The 12,830-nt window shown below is 45.3% G+C and overlaps 1 protein-coding gene across 1 annotated transcript in view; it reads right to left on the bottom strand.

The window, feature by feature from the left end:
• Nucleotides 1-12,830, bottom strand: part of CS (citrate synthase) — a 167,486-nt gene that overhangs the window by 134,439 nt on the left and 20,217 nt on the right. The window contains exon 2 of the mRNA XM_086963819.1: nt 5,127-5,174. Within this exon, the coding sequence (XP_086819945.1) occupies nt 5,127-5,174 (48 nt within the window). The remainder of the gene's footprint in view (nt 1-5,126; nt 5,175-12,830) is intronic.

The raw sequence follows: 12,830 nt of genomic DNA, 5'->3' as shown, positions 1-12,830 counted from the left end.
GGACACATTCATTTTTTAGTGTTAGGCACAGGGAGATTAAGCGATTTGCCCAGAATCACAGGATGTTCCGCATCATTGCAGAGACTCGAACCCAGTTCTCCAGATTAGAGGTCGACTACCCTAGCCATTAGGCCAACTCCTTTCCCCAACTATATGGTATGTAGATCCTCTCAAATTATTTGCCCCTGCAAAACATGGCTTGTCTTCCCCGTTTAAAAAAAGAAAAAAAAAGCCAGACCTCCTGTTACACCACCACCACTCTGTGCCTTCCCTTCTATCTCCTACAGAAGTTGTAGTCCCCGCATTCCGGCAACGCTGTGTCAGGCTCTCACAGAACCTAGCCAGAGCATCCTGAAATTTCTTCATGACGTAGCAACAGTGTGTTATGAGATCAGTAACCCACCTTTTCATTGAGGCAAAGGTAACGCTCAGAGTTAAAATGGCTGTCGTTAGTCCAGTGAGTGAGGCACTGGAACTGTAGTAGGTCACAGCTGTGGGTTCATTCATTGTGGTAACGCACTTGCAGGGACGTATCGCTTTTAGAAAGCCCTGTTCACGACAGTGAAGGGAAATTAGAAGCATATTTAACTGCACTCTTAAAACTAGGTATGTCCTAATCCACGTTTAACTCTCTGAAAGCACACTCCCCATCAACTACAGAAAAGTCAGGGATGCTATTGGGTATCAATGTAAAGGCAGCTATGAAAGGGCGGTTATGTATATTGTATCATATGGTATTGTAATTGCATTTGTAAAGCGCGTACTACCCCCGACGAAGCGTAGTAGCGCTTTTCGGCGAGTAGCACGCAACTCAAGGGACCCATAGAGGGTTAGTGTTGAATTAGTATAGTGAAACATGCATGTAAATTTTAAGTGGTGGATATGTTAGTCAGTTATTTGGATTCAGAAGGATAGCAGGGGAAAAAAGGTGTGTATTTATATAGCGCTGCTTACCCCTGATGGGGTGTTGAAGAGCTTTTTTTGATGAGTAGCACACTACTCCGGAAACCCATAAAGGATTATTGGTGAATTAGTATGGTGAAGTACGAAAGTAATTTGAGTGGTGGATATTAGTCAGTTATTTGGAGTAAGAAGCATAGCAGAGGGATAGAAGGGAAAGAAAGGCTTAAATTCATATAGCGCCTGTTACCCTTGATGGGATGTTGAAGCGCTTTTCTGGCAAGTAGCAGGCTACTTCGAAACGCATAAAGGATTAGTGTTGAAAATGAGAATATTGAAATATGAAGTAGTTTGAGTGGTGGATATGTTAGTCAGTTATTTGGATTGAGAAGGGTTGGGGAGGGCTGAAAAATGTTTGCATTTATATAGCGTTTGTAACCCTGATGAGGTGTTGAAACGCTTTGTTGGAGAGTAGCATGCTACTCTGGAACCCATAAAGGATTAGGGATGAATTAGTATAGTGGAATATGGAATTAGAGAAGTGAACATGTTAGTCTGTTATTTTGATTACAAAGAATAGAGGAGGGATAGAAGAGTGAAAGATTTCTATTTTTAGGTCATAGCAGTAGGATGAGGCTTTTGGATGAGTAAAAAAAGGTTTTTGGAGGGGAAGAGTTAGAGGGAAGAGTTTAGAAAGATTTGTTTAGGGGGGTCGGTATAGTAAAAGAGGTGTCAGATGATGCAAGGAGTGGTAGGGCAGGAGAGAGTCAAGAAAGGGTTATTTTGGGGAACATAGTAGTGGTATGGGGATAAATGAGAGTGGGTGTAGAGGATATAATGATAGATGTATAGGGTAAGAGATAGGGTAGTGCATTGGAAAGAGTAGTAGAAAGAAGTTTGAGATGAGTCAGAAAGTTGCACTAGAAGGTATATTGAGAGAAGTATAGACTGAGAAATAGGGTAGTGCATTGGAAATGATAAATTAGAAGAAAGTGATAAATATATAGATCCATTAGTACATTGAAAGTATATAGATGTATAAAGGAGCTAAAGTTATGTTGTACTGAGGGGGAAAAGCCATTACTACGTCAGCGGAACCATGCTCATGTAACCAGGTTTCTGTTATAAAACAGATAGCTGGAGTATCCATATCCAAAAGATTCCATAGTTCTATTGTGTGCTTTGGAATTGAACGAGCATTTAGGTACAGTCCCTTTAGCTGTTTGGGGAGTTCATCTGCATTATAATTTAATGGGGTTTACATATTGGTGCAACGTCATTGTGACAATGGTTGCCAGGTGCACCAATGCTGAATGTTTCTCTCAACCCGACAGTATGTTCAGGATGAGGTTTGTTTAATTTTGAAAGCTCTTGACTGGAGTAATGTAGTCTTGCCATGTTTGACCACTCACGTATTTTACCGCAGGGACCTGGGCAAACAAAGATGAAGGAGTCCTGGCGCGGACAGGCGCAGACAGGCTTGCCTTTGGCGCGCCGCCGGCGTCCAGCTGCACGCGTCCGTGCTCTGCCTGGCCTTAAGTAGGTTTGGGAGCTGTCAGCATGAAGCTGGAACGCTGACTGCAGTTCCAGTCGGAGCGCAGAAGTTTGAATTTAGAACCCCACATCCCTCTGCTCAATCGGCACACGCCGCAACGGACCAGAGACTGCCAGGTGCTGAAAGGTCAGTGAATTAAAATCAAATGTTAACTAGCGAGCGGCGTAGTCTAAACACAATCTAAAACAAGAGTGTAATACTGACTTATAAGAGATACATGGACTCTTTGCATAGTGTACCTCTTTTTCGTATACTATATAAAGATCCAGCTTCCTACAATCATAAGTAAGTTCTGGATGGGAGAGAAAGAAGGCCTGCCTCAAGTCAAATTGGAATCCTTCATCCACCACTGAAGGTCCCAGGACACCTTTTCTGACATATGGATGTTTTCTGAGAGGCTCCCCTGGTGATGAGCCCATTGTAGACAAGAGGTTCCACTGCAGAGCCTGCATAGGCCAACAGGCAAGATATGCCAGCAGGATAGACAAGGCCAAGAAGCCTCAGAACCATCCTGCCTGCAACACAATATCGGAGTCATATCCTGAATGTCCAGGACGGGCTGCAGGGGCAGGAAAGATTCTGACAACTGTGTTCAGAACAGCTCCTATAAAAAAATCCAATGCACTGTCAACAGGTGCCTAAAGAGGAAATCCTTTTCACTGGCAAAAGGTAGTATTAACTTGCTGATAGGGAACTCAAGGGAAGATAGGAGTGAGATGGTCCTCCCCAGGTGGTCTGCAACAAACCTGCCTTCAACAGCAAGCTGTCGAGGTACAGATATTCACGCACTCCTGATTTGCGAAAATGGGCTGCCGCCATCACCTCACCTTCTTAAATACCCAGGAAGGGAGAGTTGAGGCGGGGCAGTGAACTGAAAGTGTTCATCCAAACAACAAAACTAACAACTGTGGTACTGCAGGATAGATCCAAGAAAGTACACCTCTTGTAAGTCCAAGGACAGCATGCAAATCCCAGTATCTAAGGTGGAGAAGAGATGGACTAGAGTCTGCATCTAAAATGAATCTTTCCAAGGGAGGTTCAAAACCTGAAGATCCAAAATTTATCTGAGACCAGTGTCCCTATTAGGTACCAAAAAATATTGAAAGTACCACCTGTTGCACTGCTCATTCCACAGGATTCAAATGTAAGGCTCCTTTGGCCAGCAAAGGCTAAACCCCTTTGGGAAGGATAGGAGTATGCTCTTTCAAGGAGGTCTCGGTGAAAACAGGTTAAACTATATTGCAGGGTTTACAAAAGAGAAGGATGTCCCTATGATGGTGGCAAATCAGAAGGGAACAGGTAAGGAGGAAGGGCAGTTGCCAAACTATTTTGGTCTGGGCTGATGTTTTTTTGGTGAGATTCTGCGCCAATCAGGATTTTAGTTTTGCAACAGTTAATACACAGCTAGTATGTGAACTCGGAGGTTTTGAAGAGGGAACACATTAGGACTACATAGGAGAGTAGTTAAAGACTCCTTGGGATTACACAAATCAGCATGAGATTGTTTCCATTGGTCCATAATACAGTACTTATCAAATTGCTTCTCCAAAAAGCACACTTTAGGCAACTGAGATTTTGTGGCAGGAGTCCCCCCCCCCCCCCCCCCCAGCCTTCACCCCCCCCATGTTGCCTGGTATTTGATGCAACTTTGTAGTGCATTGGGTTTCTGCTAACCTGGTCGCCAGTGTTCTTTCCCCAAAACAAGTTTGCTGGTCAATTGATCCTCAATTGATCAAGCCTTTAGCACCTCTAAGTCCCTAGTAAGTGATACCCTTGGTACCTAGGACATGGGTGCTAAAAAGGGTCCCTAGGAGATGCAGCATATATTGTGCGACTCTAAGGTACCTAGCACCAAACTCATGCAGACAAGGCGCTCTAAAAAGTGAAAACACAAAATGGCACACACCCTGTGTGTCATGTCCCTTAACACTGCATGTAATATGTTTAAGTCATCCCTACAGCAGGCCTTACAGCCCTAAGGCAGGGTGCATTATATTAAATGTTACAACATATTTGCATTGGCAGATATGCTCCTGTGCTCGTCAGTTCAATTACTCAGAGTACTAATAAACAGGGAAGCCATCTTAAGATATTTACTGGGCACTGTTCAAAACGAGTTTCCCAGCTACATAATAGCTTCACTGAAACCTATGGTGTTTGGTATCAAACACCTTATATTATTAAACCCACACTGAATCCAGTGATGGATTTAATAATACATGCACCCAGAGGGTACCTTAGACGCAAACCCTGAAAACCTACCGACCTCTAGTTTGTTGGCTGACTAGTCCTGTCCAGCCTGCCACAACAGACGTGTTTCTGACCCCCGTGGAGGTGGGAGCCCATGCTCTCTGAGGCCGGTAACAAAGCCCGGTCTGGCAAGAGGTGTTGTCAGCCCCTCCAAGCAGGAGGACTAGTAACCATGGCTTCCCCCTGATAGGGGAATCACCACCCCCTGCCCAGGGCCCATTTGGCACCAGGACAAGAGGGAAAATTGGCTAGTCGGGAGGTGGCTCTTTTTTGACAAACACCTACGGTAGGACAGAATAATTGTGGTTATAGAAAAAGAAAAGTTTCAAAAAAAGATATTCTATTCATATATATCATTTTAGGCACAATGAACTGGCAGGAAAGTATAGAGGTCAAGGCTGTATAAAGCATGTTGACTTACCGTAGTGGAGCTTACGTGTCGAGCAGCAACGCCAAGGCATGGGAAAGCCTACAGAGAAAAAAAAATGGAGGCAAGGTCAGACCGACACAGTAAAAAAGAAAAGAAAAAAAAAACTTACCCTCTAGACTTCTGGTATCTATCTACTCTTGCACTCTATTCAACCCATCTTCTGGTATTTTACTGCTGGGTGCACAAGAGCCATCGGAAGGAGTTCTCTCTTCCCACAAGTTCTAGTGGCAGGACAGCCCACCTGTGGTCACCCATGTGCTCTGGTTTCGAGGTTCAATGTATTGTACGTGTTTTTCATGGTTGAATTCTAGATTAATACTGGGAGATGATGTGTTTCTGCACTACAGTAACAGCACATATGTCCCAAGAAGCTTCTACTACTCGATCGGTTAAACAGATCTGAGGCCTCTACTGAAGCAGGTAAAACAAAGAAGACAGAGTATCTAACAAATACCTCGTCTTTTCAAACTAATTAGCGAGTATGAATAACAATCTGATACAATTATAAGAAAACATGTAGTACTACAATCAAGCAAGGCTTGAGGTAACCAACAAACCTCAAAATGCCCACTGTACAGCCAAAGCTTGAAACCACATCCTATGTCAGGGAACAACCTCTTCTGATGAGCACCACACTAAAAAGCACGCAACACCATGACGTAGGGGCCACATGCCTATAGGAGACGGTAACTGGCCCAAACACAGGATGACCTAGCACGCCCATGAGGGTAACTGGCCCAAAAACAGGATGACCTTGCATGCCCACGACAGCAACTGGATCAAAAACAGGATGATCTTGCATGCCCATGCTTGTCAGTATGAGATGGAAGACCTGCGACACTAGGGCTGAAGCCATAACATGCACAGCAATACTAGATGTTTCACGTCCAGTATTTTTAACAGTTTTGTAGGATGTGAACCAGGACTCAGGCTGTAACATTCCAAGTGCCTGGTTGAGGCAAAGTGCATTCCTTTCTCGATTGAGGACCACACGAGCCCCCGGAGATTTTAAGTTCATGCTCAAGATATTTTGGTGGGGGGTTCGGATAGACTAAGTGATACCTGCATGTTTAAATTGGCACCCTGGGTCAAGAAGAAGCCACTGAAGATTGCGGAGTAGAAAGGGGATCTGATTTGTGCAGCTAGTGCAAATGAATCGACATGCAGCTGAACAGCTTTTTAGAGGGGCTAATCATGATTTGGTAAAGTTTAATATTCGGGCATTTCCATAAACTGTTCTGATTAGGAACAGAGCTAGAACAAAGAACAGGGAACTTATATGGGTTAGGAGAGTTTATGGAGATCCATCCACAAATTCATGTGCTTAAACAAGACCATTTCGCGATCAAAGACACTGTCAACAAAGGCGATTTTGCAGTAAAGGAGAGTGTAGTCAGCGTCCTGCTCAAAGGTAAAGTCAGTAACATTTAAGCAATACTAAGTGAGCCACATGCTCAATTAACAGAAGGAGAACAAGTATGAAACAATGCGCAACACTGTACCACACTGTGTGTAGGTTCAAGAAAAGAACAGATTGCCCATCTAGACTTCCATTTGATGCTGGTGAGATACAATGCAAACTATTTTAGCACACGCTCCTTAAACCTGAAGGAGAAGGGAACCGACTAATGGTGGTATATTCTAAACACAGATGTAGCAGGACGAGTAGACCTAACTTCGGTCCAGGATACTGATAGCATCATCCTCTACTCGGAGGATAGCTGTTCACATGACTATGCCTAAAGTCGCATTGCAAGTCAACACTTAGTTTTTCTCAGATGTATTTTTTCTGTTGTTTTGCCAAACAGTCTTCAATGAGTTTGGCTAGAAACGGGAAACTGGTTCGTTGTTATTTGGATTGTGTATGCTGCTTCAATGTTCTTTTAAAGAGGCTTTACCGTACCATTTTTTTGTTTTAAAAGAGAACGGCACTATACCTTGCTAATGACGTTTACCCATAAGTCACTTAGTGGAGGACTGACTGATGTGTCAATGTACATCATTTGTTTACTATTAGCAATGGTTTCAATTACAGAGACACTGGTTTGCCAGTATAAATTTGGACTGCTAGCTGCAAACACGGTCTCAACTTCTACTCCGCATGATGTGCCTTTGCGACACATAAGCAAGCCCACGGCTTTGGGCATAACATTGTCATGTACTCTTGTACGGTAAGGTTGACCTACTCTGTACTTTATTTGCACTGGACATTCTGCCGAGAGGTGAACGTCCTTTCAAAGGTCACACTTGGAGGCAGTCAAAGGCTCATAAATGACCTTTTGAACTCAGTGCACCTGCTTCAGGGTTTTTGCATCATTATTATTACCAAAAAATAATCACACTTAAAATGGTCAAAAAGTATCACGTAACGCAATTTTAACGTTATTAAGGACAATATATGAGGGTACAGTCACATGATTGAGACTTCTCGTGCCAGAAGGTGCACCAGGGTTGCAATGTAGCTCCAGTAGGAGTTTCCTCACTCCTCTCCATTAGAGCAACTCTAAATCAACAGTTCCCGAATGAGCCAGATGAGTCAGCACTTCCAGAAGAGCTTCCAAGCGCCTCAGCAAAGTCTACCTCGGATCAGTGCACCCTGCACGGCCAGTCTACAGCCCACTGCCATTAAAAATGAAAAGTAGCAAGCCCACCTAAAATACTGTATGTTGCATATCAGGAGGTCCAAGATAGTACACCTGTTTATTTAATTTTTTGTGAAAATGCTAGATCCAAGACCTGCCATCAAGACACAATTCGGTGATGGGCCGAGAGAGCGATTGCGTGTATTGTGGTGAAATGGAAACATGATAGTAACTATACACATCCCAGGGTCAATGATCCATTTATAATTCAAGTAGACTGGTTTGCGGACTTTTAAAGTCAGTACAGCATGGGACATATCCGGCACTAGCCAGTTCAGAGTTCTTTCTGAGAAAAGTAAGAATGCAGTTCCACGTGGAGTGTGACCTTTGGCTGAAGATGGCCTCTGCAACCTGGAAGTGTCCAGTGCCAACTGGCGCCGAAACCAGATGGTGTGCAAGATGCATCTTACATTGTTGAAGACGAGGCGGTTGCTAACCAAGATGACTCACTATCGCTCCACAGCTCAGCATCATGTCCTTTGAGAATGTCCGTTTACACAACAACATACATGGCTGCGGTGCAGGCAGGAGCAGGATAGTGCTAGACAAATCAACATCACTCCAGTAACCTCCACAATACCACGGCCTGCGAAGCCTGCACTTGCAAAAATGTTATTTTAATAAACAAAAAAGTGGTTAAACTGGGATCTCTAGTGGCATATGTTGGTGTGGTTCGAGAATGGCATAACGTCTCACACTTGCAACACTAAGCCGTGGGCTGGGCGTGGTGAATGGGATACATCCGTTGTCACCGGTATGGCCCTCTCCAAGAAGTTTCTGGGGTCAGTAGAGGACAAAGATTCCAACAAGTAGAGCTTCCCTGTGCTGGCTCATGCCTAACAGGCTTCAGCTGCGGATGTTGCCAGCCATCCTTAAAGGCAGTCACAGCCATCTGTAAAACTGTTTCCTTTGGTTACTTCATAGCTCCTAAAAACAGCCTCCAAAACTCATGACTTCTAGGAGCACCATGGGCTCCTGTCAAATCTCACTGATCAGGCGTCTTGTCTGCCGGGCTTCAGCAGTAGAACCAGAGAGCTCTCTATGCGAGCAGGCAGAGGAAGTAACCGACACACCAGATCAAAGGGCGTAGGAAGACAGCAAAAGCACGGTTTAATGTAACCGGGATTACCCAAGCTGTGGGTGCACCTGAGGACATGTGAAGGTGGAGCTCTGCTGGGCGCTGTCCGCTGGCACACAGCTGCTCACAAATCATGAGAGCAGGCAGTGCTGGAACACCAACATGCAAAGCAGCCCTGGCAATTTTCTCAGATCAGCCCCCGGGGCTTTTGTTACTAGGGGGCGATATTGCAGCACCGCTGCAAACCCCCCCCCCCTCTTCCAGCCTCCCGGGGAAATGCCCGAAGCCCCTACGGCCAGTCCGGGTCTGCCAACACGCACGGCCCCGAAGAATGACCTTTATACTCATACCGACTGCTGGCTGTGAACGGATCCATAGATAGACCATTGCAAACATTCTGTAAAGGTTTAGGCCCGGGGCCTTACGTTTCAGGAGTGAGAAATCATCTTTTGTTGCACACATGAAGAGTTTAACTTGGTTTCAAATACAGGAAACCCTGCTGTGCTCAGTGCCATAGAGAAGAAATCCACTGGGAGAGTATGGTTAACAATCCAAAACACTAGAATTCTGGGTGTAGGACACACACATGTGGGAAGATAGTTCAGCCATATCATTAAGAAAATAAGGTCAACGCTTTAAATGTGCCACAATACAGCACACAAAAAATCATTAAAGACTATTTAAGACACTATATGCGTTTCTGAAATGAAAGTGTAGATTTTCTTATGCGTTGCTACCCAGAGCCTTACACCCTGCCTCTACATTCTTAGCGGCAGACCCTGATGCAGAGGTCTAGCCCGGGACCGGGGTACAATTCCCCGCCTCGGCGGGTCTTGGGCTCAAAATTCCACGGACTTGATAATTCTCGCCTCGGTGCCTATTCCAATCATGGAGTCCTACTCTGCAACTCTGGGCAATAGCTTGCTTTTCTGAATCATTTTGTCCACCATAAGCGTGGAAGGGTATACTCAGATGTGAGTCCCTTGCTCAGTGCACCATCAGGATTTAAGCAAGCCGGGCCGAAGACGGCTGAAATGCCAGAAACCGGTCCCCGGAAGCTTGTTTCCTTCCCAGTATAAGAATTGGCTTGGTAGTTTGGTTTGCCCTGTTCCCATGATGCACTGGGCCAGGGACAGACTAATTTGCATATAGCCAGGTTCTGAGCTGGGATGGTGCAGTGAGCTAAAAAACAGTGATGGATCAAGCCCTGATCTTTGGACTGGGTAGGAGTGTTCTGCTTAATTCAGATACTCTGTCCATCACCACCCCCTTTTCTGAATCATTTTGTCCACCATAAGCGTGGAAGGGTATACTCAGATGTGAGTCCCTTGCTCACTGCACCATCAGGATTCAAGCAAGCCGGGCCGAAGACGGCTGAAATGCCAGAAACATGTCCCCGGAAGCTTGTTTCCTTCCCAGTATAAGAATTGGCTTTGTAGTTTGGTTTGCCCTGTTCCCATGATGCACTGGGCCAGGGACAGACTAATTTACATATAGCCAGGTTCTGAGCTGGGATGGTGCAGTGAGCTAAAAAACGGTGATGGATCAAGCCCTGATCTTTGGACTGGGTAGGAGTGTTCTGCTTAATTCAGATAATCTGTGCATCACCACCCCCTTTTCTGAATCATAATCTCCACAACGGCCCCCACAACGCTAAGGATGCCTGGCCTCCACCTTGGGGATGCCCAGGAATGGACGCCTCACAGGGAAAGCCAGGATGGGTTCCACAGCGGTATTCGTACAAGCGCCTTGAGACCCTTGCGGGTGAGTAGTACGCTATACAAGTATCAATTTACATTTTACGGTATTTATCACCTTCCAACTAGAACGCCGGTAAACACCTCCGTCCTACAATAGAGGCTCAAATTTTGTGGCCTAAAATTGTCTTGACAAGTGTGTGCAAGTAAGAGAACATCGCAATAAACTTAATTTTTTATATGTTCCTAAAGTTACTCAACAGGTATACTCGGGACCAGCCCTGAGCTGGCGATATAGAGGGCAGCCATTGGAATTACGAGGCAGGGGAGGACCAAAACTATGTGGCAGGTATTACTAAATTATGCTGGAAAAAAAAGACAGAATGCAGCACATTTGGTGATTGTATTACCTCATAATTTTGTCATTTTCACACAAAAACACTATCTGGCCAAAAGGTCTCACTTCATTAGCACCAGCCTGACACAAACACACTGCAATCTGCAATAGAAAGATTAACCTTCAACCTTCGAGAACAGCCTTCCCCTGCGCCACTGGCGGCGTTTTTTTAGTAAATTTTGGTTTGAGCTAGGAACACTGTTTAAATCTGCAGATTATGCAGTAGATGATGGATTATTTGGCATATGCGGAAAATCCATAATTATGTTGAAACATCAAGGCTGCAAAATTGCGTAATTCCAGTGGCCCATCAAGAGTGAGTGCTATATGAGGTGAAGGTACACCTCATTAAATTCTTATTTTATTTGAGTGAGTAGGGTTACATAGAGTCTAGATTTCAGCTGTTCAATACAGAATTTGGCATTACACCACAATAGACCAAAGGGCAGGCAGAATCATGCTGTGTGCCCAGTCACCTGAGCATGTGGACGCGGCCCTGCAAATACGATGAAAGCAACACAAGGAAACTGTCCGTTCTTTTGAAATCTAGTTTTTACACTAGTTCAATTCTGTGCACAACCTTGGAGATGAGATGGCTTTTGGTTAGACAGGCTGAAGGGGCAAATCTGACAGGCCTGCTTCTCTGCAAGGTTCGAAAATAGCAGGTCGCACGGGGATGCAAACAGCTAAAACAAGCATGTACAATGCAATAGGTCTCGCAGCATTAAAGTTTGAGTTATTGGCATTGTGTAGGACAATGCGTTGCATAACATTTTTAGCAAACTGTGAATTGGTGAGCAGTGAGAGTGTGTGCAAGAGTATGCTGTTCTTGAAAGCAGTCTAGTAGAGAGTGTAGGAATTTGGGTGACCTGAGCAATGTGGATGATGCACCTCACGCACGGGGCCGACGCAGTTATTATTCACACAGCCCTGATGATGCACCTCACGCACAGGCTCACAGTTGTTATTCACACACCTCTGATGCACCTCACGCACAGGGGCTGACACAGTTATTATTTACACAGCTCTGATGATGCACTTATGGCACGGGCTCACAGCTGTTATTCACACAGCTCTGATGATGCACCTCAGCACGGGTCTTACAGCTGTTATTATCCACACAGCTCTGAAGATGCACCTCGCGCACGGGCTGACAGCTGTTATTATCCACACAGCTCTGATGATGCACCTCACGCACGGGCTCACAGCTGTTAGTATTCACGCAGCTCTGATGCACCTCACGCACGGGGCTGACGCAGTTATTATTCACACAGCTCTGATGATGCACCTCACGCACGGGGCTGACGCAGTTATTATTTACAGAGCTCTGATGATGCACCTCACGCACGGGGCGGACGCAGTTATTATTCACACAGCTCTGATGATGCACCTCACGCACGGGGCTGACAGTTATTTACAGAGCTCCGATGATGCACCTTAGGCACGGGCTCACAGCTGTTATTTACACAGCTCTGATGATGCACCTTAGGCACGGGCTGACAGCTGTTATTATCCACACAGCTCTGATGATGCACCTTAGGCACGGGCTCACAGCTGGTATTATCCACACAGCTCTGAAGATGCACCTCACGCACGGGCTGACAGCTGTTATTATCCACACAGCTCTGATGATGCACCTCACGCACAGGCTCACAGCTGTTAGTATTCACGCAGCTCTGATGCACCTCACGCACGGGGCTGACGCAGTTATTATTCACACAGCTCTGATGATGCACCTCACACACGGGGCTGACGCAGTTATTATTTACAGAGCTCTGATGATGCACCTCACGCACGGGACTGACGCAGTTATTATTCACACAGCTCTGATGATGGGGCTGACGCCTCCTGAAAGTGCCTGTATTTCAGCTAAACTACTAC

This window comes from Lissotriton vulgaris, chromosome 1_1 (genome assembly GCF_964263255.1).
Source record: "Lissotriton vulgaris chromosome 1_1, aLisVul1.2, whole genome shotgun sequence".
NCBI lineage: Eukaryota > Metazoa > Chordata > Amphibia > Caudata > Salamandridae > Lissotriton > Lissotriton vulgaris.
This window is presented reverse-complemented; position numbering and strand designations above follow the sequence as displayed.